This window comes from Malaclemys terrapin, chromosome 8 (genome assembly GCF_027887155.1).
Source record: "Malaclemys terrapin pileata isolate rMalTer1 chromosome 8, rMalTer1.hap1, whole genome shotgun sequence".
Taxonomy (NCBI): Eukaryota; Metazoa; Chordata; order Testudines; family Emydidae; genus Malaclemys; species Malaclemys terrapin.
Window position 1 is genome coordinate 106,859,494 of NC_071512.1, and position 21,099 is coordinate 106,880,592.

Consider the following 21,099-nt stretch of genomic DNA (forward strand, 5'->3'; position numbering starts at 1 on the left):
TCCCATCGTGCCCTGCGCGAGGGCCAGCGGCGTCTGCCGAGGGCTACGTCTCCCATGATACACCGCGCGCGGTCGCGGCATCAGGGCGGCGGGCAGCGCCCAAGACGCCGTGGCTGCTGGGAAGTGTAGTCCTGAGGCCGTTCCGCCCTGGGCCGGGCAGCGCAGGCTGGACTCCATCCCCCAGCAGCCCCCGGGCAGGGCGGCGCGGTGACGGCGGCGGTGCGCGTTTTGAAACCCTCGGAGGGCGAGAAGCGGGGCCCAAAGGGCGCTGGGGCGTCGGAGCCGCGCACCAGGTCCGGGAGCCTGTGGCGCCGGTAGTAGGGACCCTCGCCCCGCCCTGCGGCTCCCAGCTCGGCGCGAGCCCGGTGTCGCCGCGGGGAGCCGAACCCTCCCCCCCCACTTCCGCCCTAGGCCTCGTCCCACAGAGCCCCTCGGCCCGCCCCCGTCCCCAGAGCCCCTCACCCCGCCCCCTTCCCCAGAGCCCCCTCTCCAGAGCCCCTCACCCCGCCCCCCCTGCCAGCCCCTGCCCCCCTCTCCAGAGTCCCCTCTGACAGCCCCCCAACACCTCCCCAGAGCCCCTCACCCCGCCCCTCTGCCAGACCCCGTCCCCAGAGCCCCTCGCCCCGCCCCCGTCCCCAGAGCCCCCTCTGCCAGAGCCCCTCACCCTGCCCCTCTGACAGCCCCTGCCCCCCTCTGCCAGAGCCCCTCACCCTGCCCCTCTGACAGCCCCTGCCCCCCTCTCCAGAGCCCCCTCACCCTGCCCCTCTGCCAGACCCCGTCCCCAGAGCCCCTCACCCCGCCCCCTTCCCCAGAGCCCTCTCTGCCAGAGCCCCTCACCCCGCCCCCCCTGCCAGCCCCCGTCCCCAGAGCCCCTCACCGCGCCCCCCTGCCAACCCCCGTCCCCAGAGCCCCCTCGGCCCGCCCCCCTGCCAGCCCCCCAACACCTCCCCAGAGCCCCCTCTGCCAGCCCCTGCCCCCCTCCCCAGAGCCCCCTCGCCCCACCCCCCTCCCCAGAGCCCCCTCTGCCAGCCCCTGCCCCCCTCTCCAGAGCCCCCTCGCCCCACCCCCCTCCCCAGAGCTCCCTCTGCCAGCCCCCGTCCCCCTCTCCAGAGCCCCTTCACCCTGCCCCTCTGCCAGCCCCCGTCCCCCTCTCCAGAGCCCCTTCACCCTCTCCCTCTGCCAGCCCCCCAACACCTCCCCAGAGCTCCTCACCCCGCCCCTCTGCCAGCCCCTGCCCCAGAGCCCCCTGCCCCAGAGTCCCCTCACCCTGCCCCTCTGCCAGCCCCCCAACACCTCCCCAGAGCCTTTTGCCCCACCCTGCCCATCTGCCAGCCCCCAATGCCTCCCCAGAGGCCCCCCAACCTTGCCCCTCTGCCAGCCCCCCCACACCTCCACCTTGCCCTGCCCCTCTGCCAGCTGCCCAACACCTCCCCAGAGACCCTTGCCCCAGCCCAAAGCCTCCTCACCCTGCCCCTCTGCCAGCCCCTGCCCCCTCCCCAGAGCCCCCCAACTCTGCTCATCAGCCAGCCCTCCAATGCCTCCCCAGAGCCCCCCCCGCCCATCTGCCAGCCTCCCCAATGCCTTCCCAGAGCCCCCTCACCCTGCCTATCTACCAGACCTCCCCAACCCCGCCTGTCTGCTAGCCCCCCCAACACCTTCCCAGAGCCCTCTCGCCCCACCCATCTGCCTACCCCCAACACCTCCCCAGAGCCCCCTCACTGTGCCCATTTGCTAGCCCCCCACACCTCCGCAGAGCCCCCTCTCTCTGCCCATCTGCCAGCCCCTCCCACACCTCCGCAGAGCCCCCTCTCTCTGCCCATCTGCCAGCCCCTCCCACACCTCCGCAGAGCCCCCTCTCTCCACCCATCTGCCAGCCCCTCCAATGCCTCCCCAGAGCCCCCTCACCCTGCCCATCTGCCAGGCCCCCCAACACCTCTCCAGAGCCCTCTCACTTCACCCTTCTGCCAAGGCCCTTTGTCAGCCCCCCCTCCCCACTGCTCTGCCAAGTTCCCCAACACCTCCCCAGAGAACTCCACTCTGACCCTCCGCCATTCTCCCCACCCCCTTGATACCTCCCCTCCCTTCACTCCACTCTTCCACCAGGCCCCTCTGCTAGCTCCCCCCCCCCAGCCTCTCCAGCGCTCCCCCCCACTGGCACCTCCCCAGACCCTTCTGAGACTTCACGCTCCATGGTGGGGGGGGGGGGGCTGACCCCCCCACAAAAAAACACCCTGAAACCGTCTGGCAGATTTCTGTGTCTGTAGTGGTGCAGGTGGTGGGAGCCCTGGGCTTTCCCTGCCTCCTTCACCCCTCTCTGAGGACTCATAGACTTTAAGGTCAGAAGGGACCATTATGATCATCTGGTCTGACCCCCTGCATGCTGCAGGCCACAAAACCGTCCCTACCTCTTCCCTTGACTCTGCTGTTGAAGTCCCCAAATCCTGTGTTTTAGTGACTTCAATTGGCAGAGAACCCTCCTGCTAGCGATCCCTGCCCCATGCTGCGGAGGAAGGCGAAAAACCTCCAGGGCCTCAGCCAATCTACCCTGGAGGAAAATTCCTTCCCGACCCCAAACATGGCGATCAGTAAGACCCCGAGCATGTAGGCAAGAGTCTCCAGCCTGACCCCTGTTAGCCATTATACTATTTACCTGCCATTGCTTGGTATTCCTTGGCTAATATGTTTTACCATTAAACCATACCCTCCATAAACTTATCTAACTTAATCTTAAAACCAGACAGGTCCCTCGCCCCCACCGTTTCCCTCGGAAGGCCGTTCCAATATTTCACCCCTCTGACGGTCAGAAACCTTCGTCTAATTTCAAGCCTGAACTTCCCCACGGCCAGTTTATATCCATTCGTTCTCGTGTCCACATTAGTACTAAGCTGGAATAATTCCTCTCCCTCCCTTGTATTTATCCCTCTGATATATTTAAAGAGTGCAATCATATCCCCCCTCAGCCTTCGTTTTGTCAGACTAAACAACCCGAGCTCCTCTAGTCTCCTTTCATATGACAGGTTTTCCATTCCTCTGATCATCCTAGTGGCCCTTCTCTGCACCCATTCCAGTTTGAGTTCATCTTTTTTGAACATGGGAGACCAGAATGGCCCTGCCCCAGCGTCAGTTTAAGGCTCACACAAAGCGGATGGTGTGTATTTTACGGCATCGCCAGCGCTATGGCAGGGTGCTGTGCTTGGCCCTAGGAGATGGTCCGTATGGAAATCTGCTTCTGCTCTGGGCTCTGCACTGCCCTGGCCCACTACCAGTGAGCCTCCATCAGGCCTAGCTTATGAAATCCGTTCTGGGTGTGAATTATGTAGGAGTCTCAGGATTTTTAGACCCTGCACTTTGCCCTCAGTCCTATATCCTCCCATTTATTTCTCTTAATATACATGTATATTTATTTGAACTGTAATAGGAGCATAGATTGTATATAGAGAAAAATCTCTTTGCTGATGGTTTTACAGGTCAATCCAATATCTTCACCACGTTGGGCTCTGTTCCATCCCTCAGCTTTATACACCAAGGGCTGATCCTAGATTACTTTGTCATTGGTAAACAGTTAAAAGCACCTGCCTACCAGCCACATGAACTGGGACACACAGCTCAACTCCATACTGACTGCAACAGACAGCAACGTGGCTAAAATAAAGGCAAGTTCAGCTGCATTGTCATCTCTTTCTTGTGGCTTAGACTCTCACTCCAGGAAAGTCCTATTTAAACAAGTGCTGGATCCCTTGGGTCCTTGAACTATGTTGGTAACATCGCTGTAGGTGAAGTCACCAGGACTGGTTTTTGTAGCTGCTTTGGCTAGTATTGTAATGGTTGTAGAGTTCCCTGCCCTCTAGAGACTGACTGAATGTTTCACGTTGATGGTTGGATTCAGGAAAAATGACTTTCACACAGGTCTTTTTCAGTGCTAGACTGGAGCGATCAAGGCTTCCAGTGTCCTTAGAAGGGATGAAAATTGAAATGCTTCTGCAAATATTTCAAGGACAAAAATGCTCAGGAGGAGGGAGCGATTCCTCAGGGTGATCCAAGGCTCTAGAAGAGAAAAGGGATGAAATGGGAATGCAGCCTGGATAGGGCACTGGACTGAGGGGAAGTACCTAATTCCTGTGTAATAAGCAACTTCTAGAACTGGATGGCTGTCCACTGTTCACAATCCAGGCCTCTTTGCCCAAATAAAATCCACCTCCATGTTTACTGCAGATACTTATGGAAATTATGTCCTCAAGGTCCTCTGTGTAGCTCATTTTTGTCCCTTCAGTGAAGAGAGATTCTCTTGACTTTCCCAAGAAAGTTGGATTTTCTATTGAGCAGGATTATTCTGTCAGCCCTGCAGAACCTTTATTATACAACACTTCAGAGGATGGGGTGTGCTCTTTTGAATAGATGCAAGTGGTTTTCTTTAAAGACCAGTGGATGAGCACCTCGGGTTTGGTCAGGCCTTGCTGCGCTATCTACCCCATAAAAGCGTGGATTAACGTGAAAGGGAGCCAATTTGTGGGCAGTATGACATGCAGCTCTGAGATGTATTATTTTATCGTTAGAGCCAGGACAGATGGCTGTGTTATAGAGAAGGCAGCAATAACATTAGGGGGAGAGTGGTCTAGTACTTAGAGTGAGGAACTGTGCTTTGGGATTCCTGAGTTCTGTTCCCACCTCTGCCCCAATTTACTGTTTGGAGAAGCCCTGAACTATTCTTTGCCTCAGTTCTCCCCATCTATAAAATGGGAGATTATGGGCAAAGAGGGTGCTAGAAGTAGACTATTGTTTTAAAGCTACTGGTGCTACTCCTAAGTAATCAGCCACGGGGGAAACTTACATTGCAGTTTCAGTCTGGCTACAGAGAGCGCTAGGAATGCTGTTAGATTTTTCCAAGTTCTGTGACTATCCTGATGTACGTAATATGGTAATTGTTTCACATAATTAAAACCATGTCTTTTGTGAACATTTTTCATAGATTAAAAAGTCAGAAGGGACCACTGTGAAATCTAGTCCAACTTCCTGTATAACACAGACCATAGGACGTCCCTGAATTCATTTCTGTTTCAACTAGTTTCCCTCCTGGATTTCCCCACATACTTCACCCTTCTGTTCCTCTGTCCACTCCTCAATCACCGTTGTTGCAATTTAGTTGATTTGAGGAATCACCATTGAGAACACGAGGGCACTTCCTAATCTGTCCTTTGGTGTTAACACCCCATCCTGCTTCGATTTAAAGACAGATCCAAAATGGAAAGCAGTGTGAGATACCCTACCACTCCTTCCTGTGTGTAACTTTCCCCTGTCCTTTAGTGTCTTTACTACTTAATCTGGTTTCTCTTTCTCTATTACAGCAGCGTCTGAACACAACCAGCATCTCTTCCAAAGGTAACAATCTGTTGTCTCAAGCATTTGAAAAGCACTTGCTACCCTAGCATTAAGGTTCTGTAGGAATATCCAATGCGTTGTACAATCATATGTTGTTGCTTGTCTCAAATGGATGATTATACCTTCTTTATTTTTATTTTGTAAGAGCTGTTGATGCTTTTGGTTTAAAATCCAGGCAACTTCTGTACCCATGTAGCAAAGCAATGGCCATTTTCAAGCCCTTCTTATTGGTTATCCATACAGTGGTTCCATGGTGCGCAGACCTGCCTGTTCTAGTGACTCTACATGTGATTGTATAATTCAAGCAGAGAGAGGAAAGAATCTAGCTTCTGCTTTTTAAAACTTCAGTTTGGCCTTTCCCAAGTTCCCTGAGTTGGGCACTAGCTGAGGCAAGTCTAACAGTGTGGTAAACAAGTGGGTTCCCTTCCCTGCAGCCCTCGTAACTCCCGTTACTTTTGATCTCTTAGTGGATTTGCTGCTTGACAGAATAAACACTGAGAAGGTTGCATTTGATGAGTCTTTGGCTGGATTTTGGCAACCGGGTCCTACCTGCCTAAGTCTTCCACACTGCAGGATGGCAACAGAGGAGCTTGCAGCAATCAGCAGTCAGCTGCGTTCGCAAGCTAAGGTAACTCCAGAGTGCTGATGACATTCGCCTCTCTACTAAGGGGAAAGAGACAGGTTTAACTAGCGAGCTTAAAATACACATTCCTTACACTGGATGCCCTGGACTGTGGCGATCCTCTCTTTGTCACATGATGGGAAAAGCCTCTCCCTGTTGAGCCAGTGAATGTTGCTCTTTGAGACAGCTGGAAAGGTCTCCACATGAAGATTTGAGGTGTTCCTTTCTCTCCCCATCACCCTCCTTGAGAGTGTGTTGCCTCTGCAGCACTCCCAGTTCCTGCCAGCACATGGCTGAAGCTGCAGGGACACTTCATGTGTCCTTTAAAGCAAAGTAACTTTCCAGGAGTACTCACTTTCCTTTCCTCTCTGTGAGATCCCCTCTATCCCTCTGAGCGCTGAATCTTCTCCCTGCCCCTCATCACAGCCTTCATCCTTCCAACAAGGAGGGTCATAGGAGATTCCTTGGAAGCCCCTCTATCCTGCTCAACCGATTGTGGTTGCTTTAGAGCAGGCCTGCACAACATGCGGCCTGCGGGGGGTGAGTAGGCAAGCAGCGGCTGGGGAAGGGGGGTTTGTTTCCGTGGAGGGGGGTGTTTCGGGGGGGCTGGGCGGCGCTGGGGTGGGTTGTTTCCAAGGGGAGGGTCGCGCTGGGGGGGTGTTGTGTTTCGGGGGGGCTGGGCGGCGCTGGGGGGGAGGGGGTTTGGCAGGGCCGGGGGGATTCGGCCCTCAGCTGTTTTCTTTGGAGTAATATGGCCCTCGCCACTTTACGAGTTGTGCAGGCCTGCTTTAGAATCCGTCTTGAGGTGCCCCGCAACATTCCCAGCTTCTGAAACTGCACAAAGCAACTGAGTTCTTCCCTGCACTAAATTATTTCCATGTGAGACTCGTTCTAGTCCTGCTCTTCCCCCCAGGTCATTGAGTCCCTCACCCAGTCAGTAAATCGACTGAAGCAGGAGAAGGAGCGCCAGCAGCAGCAGATCCATAACCTGGAAGGTACTGATGAATCATTTGGCTTTGCAGTCATTCTGGGATGGTCAGAGCTCGCTCCCCATCTGACCGTTCGGGGTGACAACAGGCTGTGAGTGCAGCTCCCCAGTGGGGCACAGTCCAGTTCTCTACTCTGCTGACTATATAGAGCTCAAACCTAGAGCAGAAACCTGGCGTTCCAACTCACAGTCCTTTGCTCTAACCCTTACGAAATACAACCTTTACGTCTGTTGGTACAGATGCTTGTAGGCTGTTGGCTCAGGCAATGGAACCCTTGGTTTGCATCTCTCACCTGTTCTACCCAAGAGTATCACTTGTTCAGAATATGCCATGAAGACCGACTCCCCTTATGCCTCTGGAGTGTGCTGGCAGAGTGGTGAAGGGAGCTCTTGAACTGGCACTGATTATGCTGTACCGTTTCAGGGGATCAGCAGAGGCCCCCAGTGCCTGCGTGGTCAGTCCAGCGCCTTACATCAGCAGTGAACTGACTTTTGAGACCACTGTACTGTGTATTATCCCACCCCACCCTTTCCCTTTGCAGGCTGAAGCCTAATCGTTTTCCGTCCTTTTGTTTGTTGTTGCAGAGGAGGTTGGTCGATTGCATAACAGCCCTCAGAGTGGCTTGGAGTCCCTGCTGGGGCGGAGAATGGAAGGGCTGAAGAGCGAGCTTCGTAACTTGCGACAGCAAGTGTTTCACCAGCCAGATGGAGATTGCACCCCGGATGTGTATCCGAGCTCCAGCGTCATGCAGGAGGTGCATGAGAGGTTAGCTCTGGGCCTTTACAGCCGTGTGGGTCATGGGAAATTAAGGCTGTTGCTTCCTTTCCCCAGGGGGTAACCCTCTCTCTCTCCTTGATTTTAGCAAAAAGCTCCTGTGGCGAGAATACGAGTGTGTGAGGAGAGAGGTGGAGCAACTGAAGCACAAGCTCAGTGAGTGTTGCTCTGGACTGCTCCCAGTGCAGGTCCCTGCCCTGTGGGCCTGACAGATGCCTGGAACTGGCGGGGAAGCAGCCTGCAGTTGGGAGCATCATGTTATTTGTTGTAGTGGACAGTTCCCTCAGGAATGGAAGAGTAGGAGATGCTGTGGTGAATTGGCAGAGTTGGAGGGGAAGTGTGGGAGCATGCACAGGGCTTGCTAGCTCAGTCAGACTCCCACCAGGGCATGGGCAGAGTGGTGGGAGGGGAACATGCACTGGGTCTCCCCACTCTGTCTGACTCTGTGTGGTGCATTGTGGTGCTCTGAGAGATAGGGTCCATTCAATGAATGGTTGGTGCATTGCAATACACTTCTGTAGCTGTTTTTCAAACTTCACCCCCGCCCTGTCCTTAGAGAGGCAAGAGGGGGAGGGAATTCATAATGATACTGACTTCCTTTGTAAAGTGCTTTGAGATCTACTGCTGCAAAGTGCTATGTGAGAGCTGGCTGGCATTATTTGTACTGGGCCTTTCTCAAGGATGCTATGGGATGTCAGGTACCTTGGCTGGGCATAGACCAGAGACAGCCCTGAAAATACCTTGGTCCTAGATTATCACACTGTCTCTCTACTCTTCAAAGCGACTGTAAAAATGACCCCTTCATACTCATAAGCCACCACTCAGTCAGATTGTCCGTTTGTAGTAACTACTTCACTCCTATTAGGGGTGCAGAGCTGACATAACCATGGGAGAGGGAGCTGGGTTCTATTCTGGCACTTGAATCATAAATAGAATCACCAATTATGGGCTAAATTCTCCTCTCCCTATATTGCAGCAGCTTCTGTGGAGGCAGTTAAGTGTCCCGCCTGTAACCAAGGGCAGAATTTGAGGTGCAGAATCTTTGGTAATTACATGAAACAGAAGGAACCTAGCTTGACTCTCAGATGCCAAGCCGAATTTACTGCAGCAGTTCTTTTGCATGCCAGTAAGGCCGAAAGTTCCCAGCCAGGATCAGGTCCCCATTGTGCTAGGTGCAGTATAAACACATGGTGAGAGTCAGTCCCTGTCCCAAAGAGCTTACCATCTGAATAGACAAAACACAGACTAGGGGAAAGGAATATAACCATCTTTTTTACTTCTTATAAACTGAGCATGTCAAATATAGTCATTGAATGGCAATAAATGGGGAACCACCAATGTCATTTTCACAGTCATTTGTCAGAGTAGAACTGTATGGAAAGGGCTTCGGGTCAATAACAGCTTTCCCATTTGTGCCTATTGTATAGCTGTGAAAGTAATAGATCTGGGTATTGTATATGAGTCCCATGGAGATCTGGCAGCTGCTCCTGCTGTTCACATGAGTTCCTCAGTAGAATGTAGTCCTGGCGTGAGAGGTGCCCACTGAGCTTTTGTCTGAATACGCACCGAGAAAAGTGAGTGCTGAGGTGACTATTAAAAATCAGGCACAGAATAGAAGTAGATTCTGCTATGACTGAGCTCCATGGCCAAAACCAATCCAGTTCACTATGTAGTTACATTGCTTTCCTTCTTAGACCGACAGGAGGAGGACCTAGTCAATCAGATGTCTGAAACTGATGAAATGAAGAGAACTCAAAGTCGATACTGCAAGGTACATAGCTTTACAGGTTCACTTTCCCCAGGAAAAATCCGGGGGGAGGGATAGCTCAGTGGTTTCAGGATTGGCCTGCTAAACCCAGGGTTGTGAGTTCAATCCTTGAAGGGGCCATTTAGGGATCTGGGGCAAAAATCTGTCTGGGGACTGGTCCTGCTTTGAGCAGGGGGTTGGACTAGATGACCTCCTGAGGTCCCTTCCAACCCTGATAGTCTATGATTCTATGATTACATGCATTTTTAAAGCATGTGATAGTTTGATAACCTGTGGAATTCCCTGATTCCAGATGATAGGAAAATTGTAAGTTCTTAAAAGAGGGGTTAGGCACATATATGAATAGCATCTGCAGTGCAAGCAGCTAGAGTAAATGACATTGGCTGTCGATCCTTATGCTTCTGGCGTATACTGATCACCAGCTGGGGGCAGGAAGTATATCTTCTCTTTGGATAGTATTGTAAAACTATCCAGGAAATTTATGGGAGTTTTATATCTTCCTCTGAAGACTGGAGAAAAGATCATGGATTTGATGATCTGTTCCCATATGGTGGAGCCGTTATTTCTCAGGCTTCCTGCATAATCATAATCGAAAAGGTTTATTGGTGCTATGTTAATCAACACCAGGACATTACTATGTTTTCCAGTGTGCTTCAGATTTCAGTATTTATTCATTAGGATAGAACCAACTCCTGTGTGTACCTGGAATTATGGGAGGGGTCACTGTAATCCCTGTTTATAAGGGGCCACATTAATGAAATTAAACACTGAGACTTAATAGTGAGGCCCAACTGTAGCAATTCTCTTTCCTGTGTAATTTAAGTGTTTATCAAACAATACTGGCATACTCACAGTATTTCTAAGACACCTGTCATATGCGTAGCTAGGTGCCATGTAGAAAACGAAGATCAGTATGGTTACAGTCTGCAGAGGATGACTTATTGGTTTTGCAGTAGCCAAAGAGCTAACAATGTAAGAAGACAAGTGATATATGAAGGGTTGGGAAGAAGAGTATATTCAAAATATATACAAGTGTTCATGTTCGTAGAAAAAAGCCATATATATCTAAAAGTTTCTGTCTGTCCCCATCATAGCCATCAGGACTTGGTTGATTTCTTGTAGACGTCACTGCAGAAGTTGGCGGGATTTGAAACAAAAGGTAGTGCCCTTATGGGTCACTTCAGGGAGAGCATTCCATGCATGAGGTGTGAAGACATTTGTGATTGAGGCTGGCAGAGCAGAGGGAGAGAAGGGATAATGCGGTGGGAAACACATGGACAAGTAGGAAGGGGCAGAGTTGTGAAGGGCCTAAAATACATCGGAGCTAATGATCAGACCTGGCTATATTTCTCAGCTAGCTGCAGCCCCTCTAACCCTTTTAGAAACCACCTGCTGTCTGGTGCCTCTGGACAAGTAGCCCCCATAACCTGCTGCCCAAGAGACTCTGGCGGCACATTCTCAAACTGATCGGTGTTTTTATACATTGTGGTTGGTCAAAATGTAGTCTGTGGGCCAAGCATGGACAGCAGAGATGTACAGTGTGGCCCTAATTTCCATTAAGGAGGCTGGGTCAAGGGGTACAGGTTCCAGTATGCTGTACTCCATCTTGATCTAATGGAGAAAGCCCACCACTTTCTGTGTTGGAAAGGTGAAGTGCTTGTTGCCACGGATAGCATGTTTTGTGTTAGCTGTGCTTTCCCCAAGCTGTTCCAGGTCTGTACATTGAGCAAGTCACACATGCATGTTCTGCTGGGCACAGCACTGCTGTGTAGAATCAGAGGCGCTCTGTGGGGAGCCCTTTTGGCAGTGACTGACTGTCCCCCCTCATCCACAGATGCTGGAAGATTTGATGAACAGTCACAAAACTCAATCTGATGACTTGGACAAAGCCAGGTTGGAGACACGGAGCACCCAGCAGGAGCTCGGCCACATCAAGTAGGGGAAATGCACCTTCCACGGGTCTTGTGGGACATGTGGCACCACATGTGCACACACCATACATTGCTGGCAATATGGGGTGCATTCCTCACCCAACTGAGCTCGGCACATCAGCTGCAAGTGCAGCTCTTTGTATATCCAAGAGATATTTCACCACAAACCACATGGGAATGGCACAAGTGTGTGCGCTGCTGTGTGACCACTGTTCAGTGCCCCTGTGTGAAAGGAGTTGTGGGTAATATCAGCTTAGTTGCTAGTAGGCAGGTGTCCACGTCACAACTAGCACTAATAGACCCTTTGCTTGCACCCTCAGAGAAGGCAGAGCTGAATTCCTCTCTTGCTTCTAGAGGGGGTCTCTGTAGGTTACGACTGAGACCTGTTATCGAGGCAGTGTGGGGAAGCCGTCACTGTATCTGCTTGGTTGATAGAGAACATCCATCTCCAGGGTTGGCAATCCAGCACTTTGGCCCATGAGGCATTTCGGTTTCTAAATGCATAAAGTGCCGAACCGCGAGCCCTGGAGGTTCCAGAACGCGGGCAGCTCAGTTCAAGCTTGCCCACTGCCTGAGCGAGGAGTCCCAACTAGGGGCATGTGGAGAGTTCAGGCTCCGTGATCCATTCAGTCTTTGGTCTCTGCTGAGGCAGCTAACAAGGGGACCAGTTGTGATGGTATCTGTTTGTGATGGAGACACCTATACCATGGGAACTAGACGGAGTACCCCACTTCACTTCACACAGGCACAGAGCAGCCATCCAGTGTGACTGACTTCTTGCTGTTCTATTCTGGGCTAACCCTAGACTGTTGACCTGGAGATGAAAGGCTCCATATCTAATCACGGCTCTCCTGTGCCCTCTAGTCCATGTGGGTATACACTGTAAACAAGCATGCTCATGTTCCCCCTCCACAAGCCCTCTACCATGGGCACTGGCTGACTTCTGAAGCTCCTTCTCTGTCACTCGCTGAGTGAACCCACTTGATGCTGTTCAGAAAGTGGTGATTCCCCTGTTTAGTTCTTTCCCTTTCTATTACCTCAGTAGGAATTCCCTTCTGCCTGGGGCCTCTTCTCTTGAAGAGACGCCCACTTGTGTCCCTTAAACCCCTGCTTTCCCTGCGTCACCCTGCTCTCCTTTTGCTTTCCTGTGCTGTCACGGTCCCATGATGGACCATTCCGAGAAAGGAAACTGACTCTACCTTTTGGCTGTGATCTCCACACAGCTGGCCTTGCATGCTCTGGCCTCTTCCCTGGAGAGGACGGTGACATTAGAGCTTCCCCTTCAATGATTCTTAGCTCTGTGCTACTGTTCCTTTAATTGTGCCCTTGTCTTTCCAATCCAACTGGCCCAGGGGTATCTGGGGATTCTGTGTGTGCCACTGTCTCTAACCCTCTTTCCCACACACCCAGGTGCCACAATGGGATAATGTGTCACAGGAATGCCAACCACCCCTTCAGTTGCAGGCAGTGTTCCCCAGATGGTGTGCCCCAGACCTCCCTTCCTAGGGGAGCACTCTCTCCATTCATTAACATCAGGCTGATACGGAAGACCTTTGCAATACAGCAGGGCTGGTACTATTTATTAAATATTTGTTCCTGAAAGGTCTTTATTTGGAATCGCATAGTGCCATTCATCCTGAAGGATCTCAAACAATGTGCAGCGTGGTGACACCCACCACTACAATGCCGTCACTACTGGGGTTGTACCTGGTAGGCTCTTGAACACCCAACAGCAACACTTTACAAGAGTTTGGGGCAGGATGTGAAGCATATATTATCCACCTGAAAATGCATGGGGTGGGAGGAGTCTAAGAAGGCAGAGTATAACTACAGTACAACCTCCGAGTTCCGGACACCTCGGGAACGGAAGTTGTTCGTAAGTGAACGAAACGTTCTGGTTCTTTCAAAAGTTTACAACTAGACATTGACTTAATACAGCTTTGAAACTTTACTGTGCAGAAGAAAAATGCTGCTTTGAACCATCGTAATTTAAATGAAACAAGCCCAGAAACAGTTTCCTCAGCTTGTCAAATCCTTTTTTTTTTTTTTTTAAACTGTCCCTTTATTTTTTTAGTAGTTTACGTTTAAGGTAGCACTATATAGTATTTGCTTTTATTTGGGTCTCTGCTGCTGCCTGGTTGCGTACGTAAATGCGGTGTGTGGTTGACTGCTCAGTTTGTAACTCTGATGCTCCTAACTCTGAGGTTCTGCTGGATTGCAAATAGAATTGAGCTGGGACACTAGACGCATGCATGGCCCCTGCAGGGATGAGCCCTTCACATCACTCGGCAGTGCCCCATCTGATGGGCACATGTAGCACTGGCTGGCTCTGCAAGGAGCTGTGTCCTGGTCTCTCCTTGAGGGAGACTGATGAGAAATGATACTAAAAACATTAGGCATTCCCTAGTGCTTTCCAGCCAAGGATCTCAAAGCCCTTTTCAGACACAGTTCATTCTCACAATCTTCCTCTCCATCACCCCAGCGAGGTAGATGGGGAAAGGAACAGTAGTACCAGAGCTGGGATTGGAACCCAGGTGTCCTGACTTCTTGTTCTCTCTTCTGATACCCCATTAGTCGCTTATATTCACCCCTACTCCCCAAAATCCATAAATAACCATTAATGTTCTTAGTGGAAAATATCTGTGAAAACATCCATGGTCCAGCATGGCTCTGTTATTAGAATCTTCTTGATGAATTTGCTCTGACATCAGAAATCAAACTTGTCTCCTGTACTATAATAACCCACCGTGGAGGATGTTACATTAATTCAGTGAGTCATCTCCAATAATGAGATTTAATTGCAGTTCTCCTGTAATTAAGTATTGATTCTTTTTCCCTTTCTGTAAAAGCCTCAGGTCTCCCCACGCCCTACACCCCACATACAATGAGTTGCTCAGCAGAGCTGAATCCACCTTGAACTATGAGTTTACCAAAATCCCTCATTGCAGAAAATCCCAAGAATGAATTTTCTCTCTCTCCTGGCAGCTGTTTCTGTCCCTGGAGCTAATCAGTGTTGTTGGTTTTGTTTCAATCAGATCCACCGTCACTGACCTGAAAGACCAAATGAAAAATCTGCCCTTGGAAGAGAAGTCATACACTAAGCCCGTAGGAAAGGAAAGTGCTCATGGGAGTAAGTGATGCTAGTCCTCTCGGGTACAGCTGGTTGGGAATTTTCTGACAAAATAGAGTTTTGTTGGCAAATGCTGGTTTGTTGAACCTGAAATGTTTTGTGGAAACATCCTTGGGTTTGACAAACTTTCATCAAATCACAGGCAGGGTTCCAATGGAAACCTGCCTGGTTTGGTGGTGGGCTCTTAGGGTCCATGGCTCTGGGGTAGCCCCACCATGCGGACTGCGTAGGGAGCAGGGGGCTTCCTGGGTGTGTGACTCTGGGCAGCCCTACCATGTCTGGGATTCCAGGCTCCCTGCCTGAGCCTCAGAAGTCCTAGCATGGAGTCAGAGATGGGAGATGGGAGTGCAGGGGCATTGCCTCCAGTGCACGTCCAGTCTCGATTTACATGATTCGGGGCCTGGCTCTCCATCCCTTTGTTCAGTTATTTACACCAGTGCAGAGTAGGAGTATGATGCTGTGAAACCAGAATGGTTGTATTGCCTATGAAGACAGTGAGGAATCGGGTCTATGGTCTTTAACCATGAGCTCAGCTCTTAACTTATCCTGCTTGTTGGTGTGTTTCTCTTAGTGGAAAGCAATGATTTGCTGAGAGAAGAGGAGTTATTTTTTTCCTCCCTGAGTGATGATTCTGCCTCTGAGCTCAGTCTCACAGATGTCAGCTCGGATGAGCTCTCTAGTGCCACAGAGATTAAGGAGTCTGAAGGTAAGAGAAGTATGGCTGGCTTAGGAGCCCTTGATATCCTAAGAATATAGTTGTTTTCAGTGGGAATGTGGATGTTAGATGTGTGACTGCCTTGTGGGGAGTGGGGAATCTCTTTGTATGTCCAGTCCCTATTTTGTGTCCCTAAAAGTGTTTCAGTATTTGTAATGCCCAAACTAAGATCAAACTCGCAACTTGACAAGAGCCCTAAGGCTGTGCTGAATTTAGGTGTATGTATTTGGCATCTAAATATGGGAGGCAGCATGGTCTAATGATCAGAGCATTGGACTAGGAGTCCGACTTCTTGGTTCTAATCCCAGCTCTCCACTTGTTAACAGATTTACTTTCCAGGGCTCCTTGTCTATCTGTTGTCAGGCCTAATCAGGTAGAAGGTGCTGTGTAAACAGAAGTATTATTTTGCATAAAATAGAGCATACTGCAGCCTCTCAATCGTTACTCTTGAGTGGCAGCCTTGAGGAGGGAGGGACAGTATCTTCTAGCATGCAGTGATCCAGCGGCTTTCCTTTGCGTGCTGGTGTCTAGTCTGTCCAAGTTGTGTACTAAAGATCAAGACTGTTTGTGGTCTGCATTGTAGAACTTCACTTTTCCCCTGTACCAAAGCGTTTTATGCTGCTTGTTCTCTAATCTGACAAGGGTAATCTAGAATGCTGGCTGTGATGATTTGGGGACTCCATCTACACAGCTTGGGAACTGATTAGTATTGTGAAGTTAAGAAATGTTTGTATCACGGAATGTCTTTATGTGTATATGGTGTCCACCATGCTTCTGTCAGGTCTCTCCAGACTAGGGACAGGGGTGGGTGGCTAGAATTTAACGGCTGCCTATCCAGGTGGAAACACCTGAATGAAAATGGGTTAGTTGAGGCTGAGGATACTTTCCCCAACTTGTCTGCAGGGAGTGGGGAGAGTGGAAAGGACAAAGACAGACGTGAGAATGGGGGAGTTTAAACAGCCCCTGAGAGCCACATGGGGAGTTTTGGGCAGGAGAGGGTAAGGGCATAGAACAGCCAGGGTCAGAGAGATGAGGTGGGGAGAGAAGATTCCATGTTTCAGAACGCAAGCTAGGCACTGCAGCAGAAGGACCCTGGATGGCCCCAGAGGACTCTGATCCTAGCCCAAAGAAAGCTGAGGAGTAGTGAGGAAACTGAGGCAGGGAAATGCAAATAGAGTTTGTTTGTATCGATCTGTGTATTTCTTGTGCAGTTAAGTAACAAGCTGTGGTATTAGAGTCCTTTGCAAAGTGTCTGTGCGCTGCATGTTGCTCCTAACACACGCCCCTTGAAGAAGTAAATGACAGACCCAGAACACCCCCCGGCTGGTGTTCTGGGAGAGGAAATGTTTCAGCTGAGGGGGGTTGGAGGAGGATGAAGAGGAAGAAAAACCTGAGTGGCCACCACTGTTTCCACAGCTCTCAGGAGGGCGTGCTAGATAGTGGATCTGCACCCTGAGGGTGAGCCTAGAGGCCCCAGGATAGGGACAGTACATGGGTTCTCTTCAGAACAGTCTGGTGAGTGGCCAAGAGGGGCGCTTGACTGGACCTGTGATACTGGCACCCAAAGCTCTTGGATCACGGTTAAAACTGTGGTGCCCTGTGGTGTCCGTTGTTTGAGCCTCCCTTCCAGTCTTGTTTCAGGGTAACGTTAAGCTGCAATATGAGGGCCAATTATAATACTACCAATAATAATAATACTTAGCATTCCCCAGGGGTGCCAGGAGGTCAGTTTTTAATGTCACTCCATGTTTGGTTTGGGGCTGACACAAAGGCCTGGTCTACACGGGGCGGGGGGCGGGGGTGTCGATGTAAGATATACAACTTCAGCTACGGGAATACCGTAGCTGAAGTCGACATATCTTATTCCGACTTACCTCCCGTCCTCACGGTGCGGGATCGACGGTCGCGGCTTCCTCGTCGACTCCGCTACCGCCGCTCGCTCCGGTGGAGTTCTGGAGTCGACGGGGAGCGCGTTTGGGGATCGATATATCGTGTCTTAACGAGACGCGATATATCGATCCCCGATAAATCGATCGCTATCCACCGATACAGCGGGTAGTCTGGACGTACCCTCAGCCAATGAGGTTAGGAAGGTGAAAATCACCGATTTTCGAAAGGCTCATCTTCTACACTATATAGCCCTTTGGATTTCAACATTGCTTCAGGATGTTAAAGACCCTTGTGTTTTCATTAACAGGTAGCCTTGGGGGAATTCCCAGCTCCAGGAACAAAGGGGTTAATGTTCTTTTAAAGGAAATTCATGCCCTACTTCAGTAAGATGCTTAAGATTCTCGTGAATGGGGCCTTTAAGGCAATGAAATTGCCTTGAGTTCTGTTTTTGCTAAGTACAAATCGCGCTGAGTCAGTCTTTACTAGTAAAGCTGCTACGGTTAACAGCTTTGCAGATGCAGTTGTAACATGTCCAGTTGCTGTTGGGATGTTCTCTAAGCAATCTCCCCAGGCCATATCAAGGGATTAAATTCCCTTCTCCAATATTACTTGCAGGCACATGTCAGGGACTGAGTTTAATATTTGATCAGCAAAGCCCTGTGTCAGATAACATGCATAATTTCATAAGAGGAAGCTAGTTATCCTATATTATTGGTAGTAATTATTGATACCCAGAGGCCATGGTCGGGATTATAGTAGGAGTGCCCAAAGGCTGCTAGGAGGCAGGGGGCCATGATTAAAAAATATTTGCCAATACAAATTAGTCAAACCCACATTGTCAATGTGTTTTCTTGTATTTGCCTGAGTAGATGATGAATTGGCATTGCTTCAAGTTCATTGGTGACCCCAAACCAGCAGCAGATCAGTTTTGCCATCACTCTGCAGTTACAGGGAGGTCGTGGGCCATTTTTCTCGGTTGATGATGAGGACTTGAGCCTCAGAGTCCAGAGTGTGGCTAACTCCTCTGCAATGTGTCTGTAGGATCCAAAGACCTCTCCACCCCAAGCCTGGAGCAGGAGGACAGCACCCCCAAGGAGGAGGCTGGAAGCATGTCGGATGAGGACCTCAGCAGTGACCTGTTTGACAGTCTGCCTGAACTTAATCTGAGTGATCTTTAATGCTTAGCCAAAGAAAGCCCCCTTCTGTCAAATAAGAAAAATTAAAGATGGAAAAGGAATTGGCGTCTCAAAATGGACAGGCTCCTCTCCTGAACTGTCAGCCACTTGGGCGGCTGGGGTGGAGGGGTGTTGCAGTGGCCCAAAGAGATCCCTTTGTGGGGAGACGGGCTCTGCACAGCCTGGTATCGGGCAATCCGCACCTCCACTGACTTTGACTTTCAAGTACTCTCCAGAAGAAACCGATTGGGCTGTGTATTCCTGAGCTTCAGGTTGTAAGATTTGTTCTAACTGCTGGGCACGTATATGGAGACCTGTTCTGCCCTCTCTGCCTGGGTGGGGAACAGAGCCCTAGTAGATGATCCATAAATTTACTCAGATAAGGGCCAAGAAGCCTCTAAGTGGCAGCTGAGTTTGCCAGGGGCTGGTAAATCCCTTCCCATGCAGGTAATTGAAGTGGTTTAAAAAGCTCCATTCTTGGAACAGTGTTTTCATGTCAATCATAAAGGGAAAATTGCTTTAATACAGGAGAAGACAGCTGAAATGGAGAGAGGCTGTGGCCTGAAATCCTGCTGTTCCCATTCTTCAGGCCTTGCACATCTGGGGTGTTTTAAATAAAGTTTTCCTAAGTAACTACTCTGATTTTACAGGAGTTACTTTATAGCAGGGCGTGGGGGAGGACAAGGGGAAGGAAGAGGCTGTGTTGGGTGAGAGTCAAGGGCGAGGAGCGGAGAGTGGATGTGCTTGACATTCCAGGTCCAGCGTTAGCCAGCGAGAGGAGGAATCTAATGGGCTGTGAAACAGGAGGGACGCAGAAATGCCACTAACCTTTCCCTGCCTCCTATCCTTCCCCGAGATGCCAGTGTTGCTCATCCTGAAAAGTGGGTAGGAAAGCGAGGTGGCGCTGATTTGGGGGGTTACACTCTTTAGTGTAATGTGGCAGAGCTCAGTGTTGGAACAGGCAGCGGAGGGAATAAATAGCCTGTTAATGAAATTCATTGTTGGTGCTAAACTGGGAGCAGCAGGTGAGTCATCGAGGACGAACAGAGCAGAGACACAGGCAGAAAGTGCTCCAGTGCCATTTAGTTTGTATACGTGGGGAAGCATAATGACAATTCCTACCCTGGAAGGGACAGGAAAGCTGGGCAGCGGTGACCCTGCTAGAGACCTGCTGTGGTGAGAGTGGAGGCCATGTTTAGCATGATCTCGCAACGGGGGATGGCTGCCAGAAAGGCTGGTGCAGGGTGAAGAATGCTCCCTCTCTCAATGACTGTGGTCTGACCCCTGCCGCCATACTGGCGTCAGTGCCTGGCATCTCCTTGCCAGAACTTTATTCCCACCCTGGTCGGAGGCCAGAGAGGAGCAAGAGGAATGAAAGGGGGCTGCGGGGACTGACGGAGGAGCAGAGGTTAGCTCTGCTAATGAGGCAGGGCTTGGCCGAGTGACGATGGGTGGGAGGTGGAAAGGCAGGAATTATCTCAGGCGCTAATACAGTGTGCCTCTCACGGTGGTAGCTACAGCCACTTTAGAGATTAGGCTGACAGCAGTCACCTTCTAAACGGGGAGTGGCTGCTTCCCAACTGCCCAGCACCCAGCTCCGCTTCCTTGGGGAGGACTGCAGGGAGTGAATGGCGGCCACTAGCTTCTGGTTGGGATACCAGAGCCTGCCTGGATGGAGGGGAGACTCTGCTGGAGCCGAGTAGGGACTTGGTGCTTTCTCATGGCCCTTGATTCCAGACACTAAAACCGGACAAGACCCAACGGAATGATGATGCGTTGCCCAGCACCTGGGCTGGATGGTCTCCGAGCTGGCCTACAACGAGGCTGCCTGAAAAATGAATAAGGTGATTTTCCCTGAAAGCTCCGCACAGTCCCTTTTGGAAGATGCCCGATTCCCCGTCCCTTCCACCACACGCATATGCCACCTGCCCACAGGCAGGTAATCTTACATGCTGCATTCAATGCAATAAACTGCATAGCCTCCTCTCTGCTGCTGGACTTCTTCCTGTATTGTTTTTACTTTTGCAGGTTGGTGGTTTGGTTTGGTTTGATTTGTTTTTTTATGGGGGTTATTGTATGTGGCTCTAGTATTTACACCCGTAGAGCTCACGATGCTTGACAAAGGCAGGCAAGAAGTTTTACAGATGGGGAAACCGAGGCACGGAGCAATTTACTAGTGAGTTGGGGCAGCGCTATGATTAGAACCTAGGAGTCCCACACTAATTTCAATTGTCTATAGCTGCGCCCAGTAAAACACTTCTTAATGAGTCGCTGAGTCACACTAACGGCTTAAAACCGACTGAGGGATGCATTCCTGAGTGCGCAAGCCTCATCTTGTTCCACGCACAGCCTGTCATTTAGCATCCGGAGTCTTTGTGGCACTGACACAACAGGTTGTTAAGAACACATCAAATAGGGCTGATGGCACTCATCTCCCTTCCTTCAGCTGCTGGGAAAGCCTGTGTGAACGGGAAAGCGTGTCCAATTTCAGGGTAAAAGTGCTTCAGAAGGAGAGGATTAAAAGGTGGGGGAAGGGGGAAATTAGCCTGTGGGAGATTAAGTGAACAGATGTTGCATTACAGTTGAAAGAGTGTTGGCACATAGCCAGTGCTGCAAGAGCATATTAATGCTGGGCAGTTTCTAACAGGGAGAGCTGGTTTACAGCTGGGGGAAGTACAGGGTAACTTCTTTACCTCTTCCTTTATCTGAGCTGGGCTGGATCTAACTGC

General features: G+C 50.5%; 1 protein-coding gene across 2 annotated transcripts; it reads left to right on the plus strand.

Moving 5' to 3' along the window:
• The first annotated feature begins 206 nt into the window (after window positions 1–206).
• Window positions 207–20,360, plus strand: LOC128842416 (golgin subfamily A member 6-like protein 7). 2 transcript variants are annotated; one of them, XM_054038405.1, is made up of 12 exons: window positions 207–293; window positions 3,468–3,653; window positions 5,343–5,376; window positions 5,844–6,004; window positions 6,912–6,993; window positions 7,572–7,752; window positions 7,850–7,917; window positions 9,456–9,532; window positions 11,364–11,464; window positions 14,496–14,590; window positions 15,162–15,296; window positions 18,237–20,360. In XM_054038405.1, the coding sequence occupies exons 2-12, from the start codon at window positions 3,588–3,590 to the stop codon at window positions 18,371–18,373; spliced, it is 1,137 nt and encodes a 378-aa protein (XP_053894380.1). In that variant the 5' UTR covers window positions 207–293; window positions 3,468–3,587; the 3' UTR covers window positions 18,374–20,360. The 2 variants fall into 2 exon arrangements, with proteins under 2 accessions (XP_053894380.1, XP_053894381.1); XM_054038406.1 differs by having other exon boundaries at window positions 5,346–5,376.
• Window positions 20,361–21,099: the final 739 nt, after the last annotated feature.